We start from the raw sequence: 18,297 nt of genomic DNA on the forward strand, positions 1-18,297 counted from the left end.
TTGGAGAGATAAATCACAGAAATCTCAGGCAGGCAAGCTCCAAGAAAACATATAGATCTATTTCACCAAACCCAGAGTGGAGAAACAGCATTCAATACTGCTTTAATTAGCCTCCTTTCCCACTGGCCTCAGCAGTATCAGAATAAACCAAGCCTGAAATTGACACCCAGTTAAGGAGGCTCTTTTGGCTCATTTCTCTAGTCCGGTGGGTTTCAAACTGCCATTAGAATCATCTCAAGAGCTTTTAAAAAATACTGATGCCAAGGTACATGCCATATGAATTGAATGAGAATCTCTGAGACCGGGCCTGGGCCTGCATGTTTTTAAAAGCCTCTCCAGGTGCTTTAACGGGCCCCAGGATTGAGAACACTGCTCTTCACACCCCAGAATCTAGAGGTGGGTCAGGGGCACTGTGGGGTAGTGAGGATCCCTTTAGAACTTTAGTCTGTGGCTGCATCAGTGGAAAACAGATCCAAAGCTTTAGGAAAGGCTCCTAATGTTTTGGTATTATTAAAAAGCTCCCTGGAGAGACTCATGGGTCCCACAAGAATCTGCCACCCAGAAGCAAACAATGAGGAGAGTCTAGTGTCCAGGAGGCACACAGTTTTAGGAAAGCTCCTATCACTCAGTTCAGTAGCTATGAAAGTCACTCAAGAAATATGGATGAGCTGTAACATCCATTTACTTTGTTTTCAGGTTAATTTATTCATTAGCCTCTTTTATGACTAGAAATAGTTTTTATAATTAACCACAGGACAGTATCATGGCCAGAATTAAAATAACTAATGTAAAAAGATGCCATGCTAATTCATATTTAGAAATTTCTCCAAAAAAATCAACAAGGTCTCATTTAATACTTAACATTAAAGAAAATCTGCTGACAATGTAAGTTAAAGATGCATTCAAATTAGTAAGTAAGGGGACTCAAGACTTGACCTGAGAACAACAAAGCTTCCCGGCTGACCAACATACAGCTATCCCCACTTTTCAGAAGATCTACATTAGTACCTGTTTTCACTAATCAAAAGAAATCTTATAGAGCGTTTTCACTTGTATGAAAAAAGGCAAAAAGCGAAAATAGTGTTCAGCATTTGTTTTAGGAATGGCTCCGCCACGCTCCTTCCCTGGGAACTACATTCAGCATCTCAAGCATAAGCCACCACGGCTTTGAACTGTGCAGTACCTCAATTTATTCTGTGCATCTGTTAGCAAGATGTGTCCTAAGGTATCATGAAAAGCCTGACAGAAAAAAAATATATATATATATATTTTTTGGCCTAAGAAGTTATTTTTTTGGGTCTAGGAATGCTCAAAAATTTTTTCCCACATAAATTAATAATTGCTTCTTCACCTTATGCCACCTCAGATTATGAAAGGCTTCATAGGAACACTACTTTCAAAGAGTGGGAGAAACCTATATTTTAAACCACTTAAAAAAAACATACATCTAAGGAACCTTCTCCAATTAGGAGTTACAGAATTCCTAAAATCAACCCTGTTTACCAATTACAATAAAACTTTGAAAAATTAAAAATAGATGATATCTGTTGCCCTCAAAAGTGGCAGAGTACACTGCAGTTCTCCAATTCCAAAAATACGCCTGGATTTATAATAACTGTTTATTCACGAAGCCTAACCAAATCAAAACAAACAGCTATTAATTCATAATCAGGAAAGAGAACAAAGGTTTGTCTTTGGTCAACATAACACTAAACTTACTTCTTGAGCATACATTAAAAAAACTGGATGTATCTCAAAGTTTTATTCTAATTTATTTCATGTTTCTTCATTATCGGAGGTAAGCATCTGAAAATGGTTAACAGCATATTACCACTGAGTATTAGAAGGTGATTCACATGTAAAGAGAGATTAGGTAAAAGGATAAAGTTAATGCATTTGTGCTCATAGTTCTCAGTTGTACTAGGCCAGTAACTACGAGAAACATGCAATCACGCAGCACTGGTAACAGATTTAAGTGTGGTCCTGTTGTGTCTGAGACCATTTTATGCCCAGGTGGCTGCGTTGTTAGTTTAACCACAAAGAAGCCGTTATCAGTTGTAATTACATCTGGACAAGTATCTTCAAATAAATACCGTACAACCTAGATCCTTGCCCAGCAAAATGACGGCCACTTAACTAAATTAAGATATTAAAATCTTAGACCAATCTAATTAGACGTTGATTCTCTGCCAACAGAAGCAGAAAAAATGACATGAAACTGAAGGTTTATGAAAATGATTCGACGAGGTGGAAGACATTAAATTCACCAAGATAAAAAGGTCGATCTGGAATCTCACCAGGACTTAACCTATCATGGCAAGCAAGGAAAGCTAACTCAGTGCTTCCCTAATAAAGGAACCAACTCCCTACCAACTAGCAGTCCGAAGCACAAAACGGCATCCATTCCTGCCCTTTAGTAAAAAAGCAACGGATTTTCAAAGTTACTCGCTAGGTTACTTCTGAAAGACTCGCTAGGTTACTTCTGAAATCGTGAGCCATTCAGAAACGTGCTCTACAAACTACAATACGTGGCACCCCTCATTTGTCAAAAAACAAGAGCCATTGACATCCAAGGCGTCGGCCCTTCTCGCTCACACCCTTCCCGGTACTTCCGAAGAGGCTGCAGCTTTGGCGGCCGAATCCCGGGAGCCTGGGGCTCTGGTTCTGAGGCGACTCGTGCTCTGACTGGTCGCTGAGCTTGTGAGACACTCGGGTCACGTCCGCGAACGCTTCTCGGGTGTGCTTCGGAAACAGCGCGGGGAGGCCCAGAGGCGTCGGGGTCGCGGGCCCCGGGGCCGCGCGCGCCCCAGCCTCTGGGATCCGGCCGCGTCCACCTGGCGGCCCCTCCAGGGGAGCCAAGCCCCCGAAGCCCGTCGGGGCCCCACAATGCCGAGTGGCCCAGAGACTGGGGAGGCGCGGGACCCGGGAGCGTGGCCTCAGCTCTTACCATGACGCTGGCGGCGGGTCTTCCGGCGGCCGGGCCTGCGCGCGAGGCGAGGGGCGGGGCGGGCCCAGGCGGGTTTGATTTTGGCGCCGACAGCGCCGCGGGGCGGAGCAGCGACGAGGACGAGGTGGGAGGGAGGCGGGGGGAGGGAGGCCGACCTCCACCCCGACGGCGCGCGGCGACCCCTGGCGGCTGTGCCGAGCGGCCGGCCTGGGAGGGCCGGGGCCTGCCGGGGGAGCCGGGAGGGCTGGGGGTTCGGCGCGTCGGGTCTCTGCGTTGCACGCACTTCTTCTCCCTGGGGTAGAATGTGACTCCTTTTTTCTCTCTTTTTTAGAAAGTCTTGAGCCCTCACTTTAGTGCGCGTTTTCTCCGCGCTGCAGAAACCGGCCTAAGTTGGCCTTAGAAAATAGAGGCGGTTTGACCCTGGGGAAGGAAGCGCTACCCTCCATCCATCTGGATGCGCCCAGTCTGGGGCGGACTTCCTTCTCTCTCCTAATTTTACCCCTCTTCTCTGCAGCCTCTCTCCACTGCTTTCCCAGTTTTTGAAAATCCCTTTGTATGTTTGGTTTTCTCTTAGGCTTGTTTATTTGTTTGTTGTTTTTTAAATAAACAAGAGAATGAATTTCAAATGAAATCTGTCGAAAACCTGCTACTTCAGGTCCTGACAGTAGATGGGGATTCAGGTCTAAAGCTCGGGCCCCTTAGCCTAAAGGTGCTACAGAATTAACTCAGACTTGTCAATTATTTTGAAAATTATTGTACGTGATTTTGAACCAATTTAAAGTATACTAGTTTTACTGAAAGCATAAAGAGAGGCATCTAAAGTGGGAATTTTTATCTCCTATTGCTTAAGAAACAGAAGCGAAGAAGGGATATATTGATTGCGTAGAGTTCCATTAATTTAGTTTTCCTGAGAGTGCATGACAGTACGATATGATTGTACATCAGATGATTTTAAGATAGTAAATGGGTAGCCATTTAATACATGTTTTAATATGTACTAGAAAAAGCATAAGCAACACATTATACTCTAGATTTCTCATGCATTGCTCTAGATATGGATGAAATAGGCCTGTCAGAAAAAATGAAAGTGGTATTTAAGAAAAATATGAAGTAATGGCCCTGGTGATATCTAGATTTGACAAAAATCATAAAGGTAACATTTGTGGGAAGGCTTGTCTTAGTCGGCTTTCAGACTGCCCTACCTGTCCCTCCATCAGGAGCGGCCCTTCTTCACTTGGCTTACTCTTACCCCCTTTAGACAGTTCAGATGTAGCCTTCAGGAATCTTTTTGTGTTTCCCCACTCCCACCGCAGAGCAGAGAGGGTCCCTTCTGTGGTATGCTATAGCACTCTGCAGTTTTATAGCACCCCACATTCATTTTAGAACTGTTTTCTTGGACAGCTTCCCTGTAATATCAGACTCCTTTCTGTGGCAGAGGTTAAGCCAACCATTTCCATATCACCAAGACCTAGCACAGTGCCCAACATATGGTAAACACTCAGTAAATGTGTATTAAATAAATATACCAGGTATTTAAGAACACTATCTCTTCGTTGACTTAGGGATAACTAGATATGGTTTTCAGATGAAAAATCAAAGGATATTTACTTTAGTAAAATCTTAATTGTTTGTATTGAGTAGTACTTTCTCATTTATTATTCTCACCAGTGGAATTTTGAAGTTATATACCATTCAGATGTGTTAAATTAAACAAGGAAGCCATTAGACTCTATTGTGTGGCCTAATGCTGCGGCAGCCTACATGGGCAAACCACAATATAAGCCTATAAATACCTCAAGGTTAGGAAATCAAAATGCTAAAGACAACCAATGAGCAACAACAACAGCCGCCGTCAAAGAATTTCTTTGGTTCTGTACTTTCTCTATGTAAGTCATTCCCCTGGCTCCTGTTGGCAGAGCACTCCTATCCACTTCTGATTTGGCACCTCCTGATTAGAACTGATTTTGCTCAAACTCTTAAAATTCTTCACATGCCTCAGTTTACCTCTTAACAGAGATCTTGAGACACTCCAAGTTTTCCAATATTATGGAGCAGACAGATGTAGTACATGGGTTTTTAAGAATGGTAAATAAATATTTGCAGCATCTGAGAAGTACACATCCCTCCTTGTAGGCAAAGAATCTGCAGGGCCAATGACAACAGCAATGACAACAAAAGACAGGAGGGTTGGGTAGAGGATAGAATGTCATCTACCCTTCCTGCCTCTTTGCTTAGGCAAATGAAACGCAGCTTTAATTGAACTTGTCTGCTCTGGAAAGGGGTGCATCTGGCTTTATGTGAAGTGAGTCCTCAAAGGACAATTTGAGATATGCTTAAATGTGGGGCAACTGGCTTATATCAGGAATGCCACACTCTGCTTCTGAAAACTTCCAAAGAGCCCAAGATGGCAATGGTGCCTGCTTGGTTAAAAGAAAAAATAAATGAAGAATAGAAGCAGGATTCAAGAATACTAATATTCACAGTTACTAGTTGGCAGTGTCCCGTTTGGCCTTGTTCTCATTTCTGTTACATCTCTCCTTCCAAGACTGACTTACTTACCTCTTCTAGACTTATAATCTATTATAGATTTTTTTTAATCCTTGAAAGAACAAAACGAGATTTTTGTTGGATCCTCCATTGTTCACAAAGGATACTCAAAAGATAAATTTTAGTATTCATTCCATCACAGCAAAATATAAATCACAGACTTAATGAAAAATCAAAAAGCCTATAAATACATCAGGAAAAAAAAGCTGTATGCATATATGTGAGGCTATGATTTGTTTACAATCAGTGAAGAAGGACAAGGGTCCTTTATAGAACAAAAGTATCAAATCCACACACCACTCAAGATTGAGAGCTATATCTATCTTCAAGTCTCATCGGGAACATGCTGGCTTGTGTGTAAGTGGCATTAAGATGACAACTTTGACATTATGAATAGAGACCAATTTAAATTTTTTTCGACTTAAGAAAGATGGAACCTAACTTCTTTGAAAGGATAGGACGTAGTGATAGCCCATGGTTTGTGCATCCAGCATCAGGTTCCTTTGCAACAGAAGAACCTCCAGAGGACTGTCTGACATATTCTTTAGATGTTGTGAGTACTGCTTGAAATGCTTGGCTATCAGCTTGATGTAATATAAGAATGTTTCTTATAATTAATTTTAATTAAATTGTGGACCCTATAGACAGTAGTTATGGTGCAGTCCCTTTCTAGTTCTTCACCCCCTTGAAATGTGACTGCCATAATTTCTAGAAGGTCCCCCTTGTGATTCTTGAAGCATAGTGATTTTGGTCTATTTGACCTTCTAAATATATGTGCTAGGCATACCTGTCATGGTTTTCCAAATTCCTATCTAAGATACATCCTAAATGCTAACCAGATTATTGGTATCATAAATGACAAAAATTTTACTAATTTAACTAAACAGTTTGGTTGAGGTATTGATATCTGCCACATATTCTAGAAAATTTCTTCATTTCCCTTTACTAAAAAAGAAAACTATGTAAAATAAATAAACATTCACCCTGGAAATGGAGAAAACAAGCTTTATTATAATGATCTGATATTTTGTGCATGGTAAAGATATACACATGAATCTTGTTTCTCCTATGTTTCAAGACAGAATTAATTTAAAGTTTTATTGTAGACTAAAGCATCCAAAATACTGTGGTACATATGTAGCTACGAACATACAAACACTTTGATGCACAGCGTTCATTCTTTTCTTTAAATAGGCAGTCAGCATTTCGATTCGTAAAAGAACAAATGAGAATATATCAGTATCAACGTCAGAGAGCGCAAGACTTAGTGTTCTATACACATAACGTATGGAACAGACCTAGAGAGATGGAATGTACAAACTTTAAAAAGAAAAAAAAGGAAGCAAAAACCCTTAATACTCATACATAGGATTGAAAGGCAATAGAATTGAGAATGATATAAAGAATTCTATTACAAGAATACACTCTGTTGATGACAGAACATTCCCATGTCATAAAGCAAAAGCATTGAGTTTAAGGCTGTGTTGCTTTCAAAAGTTAATGGACGTGCTGTACATTCATTGGGACAACATAGCCGATTTATTAATCTATTTTAGAATATGAATAGCTTTCATACATTCTCCACAAACAGACCACACAATCACTGCCACACAGTTCATCTTCAGAAAGTTTTAAGATTAACATCATGATTTGTAGCTTACTGTCATTTAAAACAAAAAAATCATTTATTTATACCAAACAAATCTTTAATGGGCACTTAGTTTCCTTTATGGCAATACTAGATTCCTAGTTATCAAAAATATTAAAATAATTGTAAAGTTTAAAACCCTGCAACATTGACAGAATGCAACAGTATCACGACTTTCAACTTTAAGCAAAATTAGATGAAGTTTGCAGCAAATAGCTTCAATTTTTTCCTACCTGGAAAGGTCTTTTTTTAAATTATTAAACTAAAAATACTCCTCCCTCTTCAGAAGCTGATGAACAGGGAGGATACTATAGAGTCCAAATGTACAAAAGGTTTTTCCCATTTGAAGTAATCCGCACAGTACCTAACGTTCATTTGCTATTTCCTCTAATTCACTCAGAAGGTATTACCAAAGCATTTATGTGAATCCTCCAGTGGGAAGGATCCGGAGACACTTGCTACCGTGCTGCTATTCCAGTTAACTCCAAGTGAGGACATACCCTGTATATTTAGTAGTGGAAGCAAGTGCCTTCTAGTTGCATGACCTGTAGTATTTCTTTGTCTCAAATCTAGTCAAAGCGTAAATGAAAATAAGGAAACCTGGGGACTTGTTTAGTTACTGGAGACTAAAGTCTGATCGAGATACTAAGTACCTTTAAAACAATGGTGAACAGTCATACAGCTTTTTATTCATGTGTTTCTGGACGGTCAAGTGACTAGGTCCCCCAGAGTCCGGCAGCGGAGGTCTGTATCGGGCAGGAATGCATTGTCACTGACCTTTACATTCGAACTGGCAATCTCTTGCCATTAAGTGCCCAGGGGACATTTGAATGGGTAATTTTTCAGTGCTACTTATCATGAATGTATGACAGGTTCTATACACTTGACAAAGAAAAATCAAACAATAATGATAGCTCCGGGGAAAAAAGTCACTTATTTTAATATCCTTCTCAGTTTACCAGGAACCATTTCCCATAGAATGTTGCCAAAATTTCATTAAAATCTTGTCTACTCGTATCTTATCAGCAGCACTTTCCCCCCGCTCAAATACACTTCCTAAGAAATACAGTAAATGCTCCTAAGTATCCAAATGTGAAATGTTATCTATGCTTTAACATACATGATTACATATTTTTGGGGAAAAATACAGTGTTTCTTGGAGTGCCCATAGCATGTGTTTTAGTAACAGATAGTGGAACAGGTCTGAATCAAAGTATCTATTCTTCCATTCCAGTTTGTGCCAATATTGACAGATAAAAAAAAAAAAATTAACCTTGTATGCAACCTATTATTGAGCTATCCAGCCTATTATGGTATGATGGCTGGTTAACTTCTAAATTCACAAATACAATTTCAATGTTGTGCAAAAAAACTCTCTTAAGTAAACCAGTCTTAAGACCAACAGCCTGTGAACAGAATCTAAATAGGAAGCCATTTTTACTTGTGAAAATAAACTAAAATTAATTTAACCAATTTAAAAAGTTTTCTTCTAAATAGTCTAGGAGCTATCAAGAGTCTAGCTTATCTTGAATGCAAAATGTTATTAAATGGCAAAATGAAATTCCTCCCTAGAGTGTAAGCTCCAAGCAGGCAGGGATTTCTGTCTGTTTGATCCATTGCTGTTTCCCCAGTCCCGGGAATAGTGCCTGGCACCTAGGAAGCGCTCATTAAATACAAATGTTTACATTCAAAGACTTGGTTTGCTGATGTTAGGAAACAGTATCTTAGTTTAACATTCTAAAAATGTCATTGAATTTTATAACTCTGTCATAGTCTCAAATATTTTGAAAGCTCTACCTAACTAAAAAAAAAAAAAGAAGAAAGGTAAACTTAAATGTAAATCTTCCTGAAAAATTTTCTTTCAGAGGTTGATTTGGGCATAATAAATTTGACAGACAACTGGAAATAGCTAGATTTTCCTTCTCAATTTAAAAAAGTCCTATATAAGAGAACGACTAAATTATAAATTAGTAAGCAATAAACATCACATATCATTAGACGTACAGGAAATGTTTTCTTATAGTACAGTTCTAAGGTGCTTTCAGTGAAAAAGATCCCAAAGTCATTATCAAAAATGCCAAACATGACATCCTATTTGGTAGAACTGAGTAGAAAATTAAACAGTGGAAACAGACCACATCTTATTTTACAGTATCAATGACAGATTAACAATTGACTAAATTATTCTTCACATTTCTCCAAACGCATGTATACTTAAATTAAATGTAACTCAAGTTCAACGTTTCTTTTTCTTTCGACCTGTTTTTGTTTTGTTGTTTTTGAAAGCACAGAAGGCCATATTCTGACTATAAAAGTCAGCCGATATCATCATTACTGGAAAATGGTGAAAATTAAACCTGTTTTAGGGCTTACTCTATGAGGACGGCTTTAAACTGTGCAGTAAAGGAATGTGCTGGACGATGCTTCTGTCTTTCAGAGTGCTGCCTATTTCAATACACCAAAGATTCAGCTATATATATATATATATATATGTGATACATTCTACCTTACCCTAATCATGTATACATAGTCCTTTAATGCCTCTACTATTCATTAGACAATGATAAATAACCATAACATGCCCTTACCTGTAATGCTCTCGAGATAACACGACTTTGGTAACACTTGCTTTCTAAGGGGAAACCATTAATCAATCACATGCCTTTGGTTGACACCATCAGTCCTCCAAAGGGCAACTTATGGCTCTCTGTCCTAGGATACTGGTGTCCTACTACATGTGCTGACATTTTGCAGGAGGTAAAGCTTTCGCTTTCAGGAAGTGGAAGAGGAGAGACACGTGAGAACATTGGCACATAAAACGTGGCTAACTTTTTCTTGATTACATTCTAGTGCATTAGTCTGGAGTTGAGGGGGCTGTTTGTTTACCAAAAGGTAGCATTTGCTATTGTAATATGCTTTTCAAAGCATTGGGAATTTCAGGTTTCCCTGAAAATGGACTTTGTTTTTTGATACAAGGTGAGCAGGAGAGAAAAGGTGAAAAGAACACACAAAAAGGATCTTGGATCTAACCCAGAAAGGATGGGAAATTTTCAGTGGTTTTTAAGTGTTAAACTCAAGAGGCCTGCCTAATCATAGCTGGGAGGGTTTTGCAAGACAGTCTTATTTTTTCCTAATGTGTATGTAGTTATCAATAACCAAAAAATGTCACATGAGTAATACCTACTGTAAAAGTGAGGTTAGAAGATCCCCCGGGTCTTGTAACCGAAGTTAAATAAAGTATACAACTACAACAGATTTTGTTTTTGTTTTGTTTTTGGAAGCTCTGAACAAAAGCTACCATTCACAGGATTAACGAATACCTTTAAATATTCTAGTTTGTTGTGTTTTTTTTTAGTGTTTGTTTGATTTGCAAAATCAGTTCAACTACATAAACCCTTGTCTGATAAGCCATAGTTCACAGGTGTAAAACTTTGCAGTTTCCATAGATTCAGTAGAAGGATTTCTTTTCTTTAAACCCTAAAAGGTGAATTACAGAAATCAGATATGCAGGTTTTAAGGAAATAGTTACATTCAGAAATAACCTTGGAAAGTTCACCAATGATTCCTTCTAGCATGAAAAGTCTAGTGTAATCTGGTCCTGCGTCGAGAAATCCATTCCAGTTTATAGTGCAAGACCTTTGTAAGGGGCTGTCCAGCCTGCCTGCCATTACTGTAAGTACCGATAGACCTTGAAACAGTGGTTTCCAGAGTCTGCAACCACAACATGGCCATCTGAAGTTAGCGCCAGGCCTTGGGGGCCGTAGAGTGGGTCAGCAGATGTGTTAATGTAGGACAAAAATGACCCACTTCCGTCAAAAACCTGTAAAAAATATAAAGTCAGAGTGTTATAGGAAAACTTACAGTAATAGGATGAGATAAGAGTTAGAAAACCCTTGATGCTAATATTTTCAATATAAAAGCATGTGTGTAAGGAGCACCCAGTGTGGGGGGGGGGGCAGTCGGTTAGGCATCTAACTGTTGGTTTCGGCTCAGGTGGTGATCTCAAGGTCGTGAGATCAAGCCCCGCGTGGGGCTCCGCGCACAGCACAGGGTCTGCTTAAGACTCTCTCTCCCTCTGCCCCTCCCTCACTCTCTAAAATAAATAAATCTTTAGAAAAAGCATGCACGTAAGCCCACAAGTTTGTTTAGGTCTATCACATATCCAGGCCTTCCCTCTACCTAACCTTGCTTTTTCTCCTCTCATTCTCTATTCCCCAGAGTCACTGACAAGGAGCACGACATTGGCCAACAGATCTCACTTACATTCTTACAGTGGTCAGTTTGAGGGGAATAGCCCTCAATGGTGCCTGAAAATGAATGACCCTTGTTTCTTAGTCTCAGCCTTCACTTCCCCCCGCTTCCAGCCTCACATCCTTCTTTTATTTCCAATCATAATGGAAAAATCAGCAACTAGACCACAGAGGTATGGTTGCCAGTCATAGTATACAATGAGAAGATAAAGACCTTCTTTTTTTTTTTTTTTTTTTTTTCAGAAAAGAAGGAATTATAAGAAGTCAGTGGTTTACTATGTACATTTGTGGGGTTTGTTTTTGATTTATTTATTTTTTTTTCCTTTTTTTAAATTAACATATAATGTATTATTTGTTTCAGGGGTACAGGTCTGTGATTCATCAGTCTTACACAATTGACAGCACTCACCATAAAACATAACCTCCCCAATGTCCATCACCCAGCCACCCCATCCCTCCCACTCCTCTCCACTCCAGCAACCCTCAGTTTGTTTCCTGAGATTTAAGAGTCTCTTATGGTTTTTCTCCCTCTCTGGTTTCGTCTTGTTTCATTTTTCCCTCCCTTCCCCTATGATCCTCTGTCTTGTTTCTCAAATTCCTCATATCAGTGAGATCATATGATAATTGTCTTTCTCTGATTGACTTTTTTCACTCAGCATAATACCCTCTAGTTCCATCCACGTCATTGCAAATGGCAAGATTTCATTTTTTGATGGCTGCATAATATTGCATTATATATATGTATACCACACCTTCTTTATCCATTCATCTGTTGATGGACATCTAGGCTCTTTCCATAGTTTGGCTATTGTGGACATTGCTGCTATAAACATCGGGGTGCACGTGCCTCTCTGGATCACTACATTTGTATCTGTATACCCAGTAGTGCAATTGCTGGATAATAGGGTAGCTCTACTTTCAACTTTTTGAGGAACCTCCATACTGTTTTCCAGAGTGTCTGCACTAGATTGCCTTCCCACCAAAAGTGTAGGAGGGTTCCCCTTTCTCCTCATCTTCGACAACATCTGTTGTTTCCTGACTTGTTAATTTTAGCCATTCTGATTGGTGTGAGGTGGTATCTCATTGTGGTTTTGATTTGGATTTCCCTGATGCCGAGTGATGTTGAACACTTTTTCATGTGTCTGTTGGCCATTTGGATGTCTTCTTTGGAAAAATGTCTGTTCATGTTTTCTGCCCATTTCTTGATTAGATCATTTGTTCTTTGGGTGTTGAGTTTAAGTTCTTTATAGATTTTGGATACTAGCCCTTTATCTGATATGTCATTTGCAAATATCTCCTCCCATTCTGTCAGTTGTCTTTTGGTTTTGTTGACTGTTTCCTTTGCTGTGCAAAAGCTTTTTATTTTGATGAAGTTGTGGGGTTTTTTTAAAGATTTTATTTTTAAGTAATCTCTACACCCAACATGGAGCTTGAACTCACAACCCCAAGATCAAGAGTTACACGCTCTAACAACGGAGCCAGCAGGACATCCCACATGTACATTTGTTTTGTTTTGTTTTGTTTTGTTTTGCGGGGGAAAGGGAGAGACAGAATCTTAAGCAGGCTCCATGCCCAGAGCAGAGCTCCATGGGGGGCTCAATCTCACAACCCTGAGATCATGACTTGAGCCAAAATCAAGAGTCAGAGGCTTAAGTGACTGAGTCACCCAGGTGCCCCATGTACATTTGGATATGAAGTAGTCGTCTTTTGGTCTGTAAGCTTCTGCTGTGATGAAATCAAAGGAACACTTCTTCCTAAGGCCCAGGCTGGTTTCTTTTGACCACTCTGTTAGGCCCACACGTGTTTTAAAAGGCAGTTGTGATGAGGCAGGTGCTTATGAGGGCCACAATCCAAACAGTTTAGCATCTGTGGTCTTATACAGACTGCTTTGTGAACTTAGTTCCCTGTCTGGCTTCTGGCTTTCCATCACACAGAGAATGCCTCTTTCAAATGTAGATGTCTGCTGGCATAATTAAGCAAGATAAATATAATAGAGAAATAAAAGCATTTAGTTATATTTATAGCCTCAATCTTTCTTCTTCTTCTTTTTTTTTAAGTAATCTCTACACCTAATGTGGGGCTTGAACTCACAACCCTGAGATCAAGAGTCGCATGCTCTAGTGACAGAGCCAGCCAGATGCCCCTCAATCCTTTTTCTGGGAGGTAAATACCTATATCAGATTCAAACTGTTGACTACTACTATCTTCACAAAGACATCTGGATGCTGCTAGATTTAACCAGTGCATTCTGAGGTCCTAGAAGCTCTGCACAAGGCCACATCAGCAAGGATAAATAGCCCTGTCTTCAGATGTATGTTTAGATTCATGCAGGTGTTTACATAGAGAAATGGGGGAAAAGAATAGTTTTACTTTAGCCTGAGGATTCAAAATCTTTGTTCTTAATTTAGACAAAAAAAATCATACTTTTTTATGTCTGGCAAAGACTACAAACCCCTTCTCAAAATAGTGTTTTAATATTTCTTTTCTAGAAGGTAACCGCTTTTATTATTTTTTATACCCAACTAAAATGCCAAATGCCATTCATGATACCATTATTACTAAACCACGAAAACATATTTAAATTCATTATTATTTTATTTGTTTTTGTTAACTTCTATTTTTTATTTATTTTTTTTTAAAGATTTTATTTATTTATTTGAGAGAGAGGGAGGAGAGAACGAGAGGGGGTAGGGTCAGAGGGAGAAGCAGACTCCCCACTGAGCAGGGAACCTGATGCAGGGCTCGATCCTGGGACTCCAGGATCATGACCTGAGCCAAAGGCAGATGCTCAACTGACTGAGCCACCCAGGTGCCCCATTTTTGTTAACTTTTAATTTTGAAATAATTATAGATTCACAGGATATAGGAAGTTGCAAAGATAGTATAGAGAAATCCTATATACCTTTCACCTGGTTTAGTAGAATACTCCAGTGAAACCACCTGAGTTTGGGGAGTTTTAAAATTATGAACTAAATTTCCTTAATAGTTTTTGGGGTATTCAAATTACTTATTTTATATGGGTGAGTTGTGGAATTTCTACTTTTCAAGGAATTGGTCCATTTCATCTAAATTGTCAAATTTAGGGCGCCTGGGTGGCTCAGTTGGTTAAGCGACTGCCTTCGGCTCAGGTCATGATCCCGGATTCCCGGGATCGAGTCCCGCATCGGGCTCCCTGCTCGGCAGGGAGTCTGCTTCTCCCTCTGACCCTCCCCCCTCTCATGTGCTCTCTCTCTCAAATAAATAAATAAATCTTTTAAAAATAAATAAATAAATAAATTGTCAAATTTATGCATGTAGAATTGTTCACCGAATTTCCATATGCCTGCAGAGTCTGTAATGATATTGGTGTTCTGTGTCCCTTCCTTTATCAATCTTGCTAGAGGTTTGTCAATTTTATTGATCTTTTCAATGAACTGACTTTCTGTTTCATTAATTTTCTCTATTGTTTGCCTTGCATTTCATTGATTTCTGATCCTATCTTCACTATTTCCTTCCCTCTGCTTGCTTTCAGTTTGTTTTGCCCCTCTCTTTCCAGCTTCTTGATGAAGGAGCTCAGAATATTGATTTTTGACTTTCTAATGTAAGCATTTAGTGCTATTAATTTCCCTCTCATGTAGAATGGTGATTACTAGGGCTGAGGAGTGGGGGAAATGGGGAGAAGTTGATCAAAGGGTATAGACTTCCATTTAGAAATTGATTAAGTTCTGGGGAACTGATGCATAGTGTGGTGATTATAGTTAATAAAACTGTCTTAGGTACCTTGAAAGTTGCTAAGGGGTAGATCTATATGTTGTCACCACAAAAAAGAAATGCTAACAATGTGATGGTGATGGAGGTGTTAGCTAAAGCTATGGTGGTAATCATTTTGCAATATATAATTTTATCAAATCAACACATTGTATATCTTAAACTTACATAATATTGTATGTCAATTATATCTCAGTAAAGCTGGGGAAAAAAATCTCCCTCTCAGGATTATCTTAGCTGCACTCCACAAACTTTGATATGCTGTATTTGCATTTTCATTCAGTCCAATATATTTTTAAATTTTTTTTTGAGACTTCCCCTTTGATTCAGGTTATTCAGCAGAATAATGTTTTTAAATGCATAAAACAAAATCCATGGGGTTATCAAGGTAAAAATTATATTAAAATATAGTTATCAAAATTTTATAAAATTGCAACATAGTAATATGTGTACTTTTTTAACCAAAACATTAAAGTAACAAGAAATAGTGATGGGTCTAACATTGACTATTTTTGAAGAGTGATGAGCATTAATGATAATTCAAGACCTCTGCAACTATAATATAGAAATTTCTGTGATTCCTCTTGGTGACAAAGTTACAGGCATTACTAAAAGTACTGTGATTGTTGCCTATATTCATCATTTAAAAAAATGATAGTTTTCAGTTAGAAGCTAGTAGAAATAATAATATAATATTTTGTTCAATGGACCTCTTGAATTCTATCCACATACACTTTGCGGGGTCCATGGGATTCATGTTAAAAATTCCCAGCTTCAGAGGGTTTCACTCTGGTAGCCTGCTGATGTTTTTTCTAACTCCACCTTTCTTAGTTCAGCACTTCTGGTGAGATTACCTGTGGTCTATGAAGAACCTAACCAATGAAGAATGGAAAACATTCCAGTTGGGAGACAGCCAATTCTTCACTTTCAACAAATAACGATCACTCTAAACAAACACATTAGCATTTTCAGTTACCTGGATCCTGCTGTTTCCCCAGTCTGCTACAATGATGTTTCCATTTGAATCCACTGCTACACCTGTTGGAGCGTTAAACTGCCCATTTCCTTCTCCATTTGAGCCAAACTTCAACATGAATTCTCCCTCCTGATTAAACACCTGTATGAGATATTTTTAAATGGTTTTATTTTAAATTGAAAACAATTGAGCCAACATTATGAGTTTTAAAAAATATGTATTGGCACAGGATTTTATAACAACAAGACCTATGATTTAAGACATTCTAAAAAAAGAAAAAAAATCTACAAAGTAGACCCCCATATCACTTATGGTTCCCCAATCTGCTTATATAAATTTGATTTATTGTGTTAAATCACTTCTTATTTCTAGCTTATATCTGGGTATTGAATACTTATGTGAAAAATACTTTCGTTATAAATTATAAAATATATACAAATATAGGGTAGGATGAGAAAGTGGAGCTATAATTTTCAACAATATTATTCTTCCTGCCTTTAAATAAATAGCTAAATCTCAAGGACAGGCATCGTATTTCTAACAGGATGGATGATCAAAGCTGGATCAGGACCTAGGAGCTTCTTGTTACACCACATGCTCAGAATTTATTACCATTTTGCAAAGTCAACATGGGAAAAAGCAGGCTAGACTTCACACGTACATCAGGGGAAAGTGTGTGTGTGCACGTGCGTGCACGCGCACGCGCGCGTGTGTGTGTGTGTAATGGCACAGGTGAGGAATAAGAGAAGGGCTTTTATCTATTTTTTTCAAAATATATATTTAGTTAAAATAGAGAGTTTATATGACCATAAGGCTTTGGTGGATGGCGCGTACCGAGGGGAGGGGGGCTGACAGACGTGGTGAGCTAAACAGAACTCTTCAGTAAATTCTCTAATATCTGATACGGAAAAACAATGGGTTGTTGTGGTTAATTATTCTTATTAAGGGAGTGTTACTCTATATGTATCAAATACAGAGTATTGATTTGGAGAGAATTAAATTTTTAATATGGGTTTAAATATAAGACTATAGTAAGCATGATTTTATCTTGACTCAGACAATACTTAATGGTTGTGAAATATCTCCAGGATATTATTCTAAGTTTCCATTATCATCTAGCCTACATGTGTAAAAATACTCATTAACAAATCAAAAAGTATTACACGCAAAGCACCATGAGAATAAGGGTTCCTACAATATGGAACTGAGGGAGAGTTCACCCTACCCGAGTGCAGATCTAATTGGAAAATGATCTCAGGACCTTTTACAGATTCTCCTATTGCCAAGTCTGTGATCATGAAAGATGAAAATGACTCTTTCTTTTAGTTATGTACATTGGGGAAGCGAAGCGAGACACTTCCATCTCGAAAGGCTAAACTTCCTTTAAGATGAAGAAAAAGAATCATGATTGCTTCTTGAATTAATTATGTAACTTGCAAAGTAAGCAAGCAACCTCTTTGGTTCTTTGGAAAGGATGAGACAAGAACCACCTTTGCTAAGATGTTATGGTTTAAAAATCTTTCCTGACTCCTTTTATCTCCTTTCACACAAAACATCCTTGTTTTAAAGACCAATGAGCGTGTGTGCTTGCTGGTGAAGACACAATCTATTATTCTCTGGTCTTTCCCTTATTAAGTCTGACCAATAATCTTTTTGTTTGTTTGCACTGATCTCTCTCAGTAAGTATGTTTTCCTTGGCATGATCCAAATAGCTCAAATGCTTCTGCTCTATTTTAGAATGACTGATAATGCCAAATTTAGTCTTACTTGTTTTGCAATGAAAAGAGAATGCATGCTGAAGGTAGCTAAGGAACTAGACCATTTGTTAGCCCTGACCTATAGGCACATTGACCAAAAGAGAAGCGACTGGAGTCCAGAACCACTGCTAACTGCCAAGTGTTACGTGGGAAACAAAAGCCCAACTATTCCATCAAAGCTATATGGCAACAGCTATCAAAGAGAAAAAACAAAATAGACTTGTTTTCTTATGTAAGAGGAAAACTGAATTTAAATTGCTAAAATAATCTCCCTCTACTGTACTGAAATTTTTTGGAAGCGTTTTCAGAATCTTAGTAATTATAAATTTCCTCATAGTTTCTATTTTTCCCACCTAAAACATCACTTAATGGCTTATAAATTATTCAGATGAAAACATTTTAAGAGGCAGATACATGAGCCAAAA

At 38.5% G+C, this 18,297-nt stretch overlaps 1 protein-coding gene across 1 annotated transcript in view; it reads right to left on the bottom strand.

The window, feature by feature from the left end:
• Positions 1 to 8,057: 8,057 nt before the first annotated feature.
• The window catches only part of TRIM2 (tripartite motif containing 2), a 104,546-nt gene continuing 94,306 nt past the window's right edge, over positions 8,058 to 18,297 (bottom strand). The window contains exons 11-12 of the mRNA XM_044912865.1: positions 16,116 to 16,256; positions 8,058 to 10,962 (exon numbers count right to left, since the gene is read on the bottom strand). Coding sequence (XP_044768800.1) covers positions 10,810 to 10,962; positions 16,116 to 16,256 — 294 coding nt within the window. The 3' untranslated portion in view covers positions 8,058 to 10,809. The remainder of the gene's footprint in view (positions 10,963 to 16,115; positions 16,257 to 18,297) is intronic.

This window comes from Neomonachus schauinslandi, chromosome 2 (genome assembly GCF_002201575.2).
Source record: "Neomonachus schauinslandi chromosome 2, ASM220157v2, whole genome shotgun sequence".
NCBI classification, from domain to species: domain Eukaryota; kingdom Metazoa; phylum Chordata; class Mammalia; order Carnivora; family Phocidae; genus Neomonachus; species Neomonachus schauinslandi.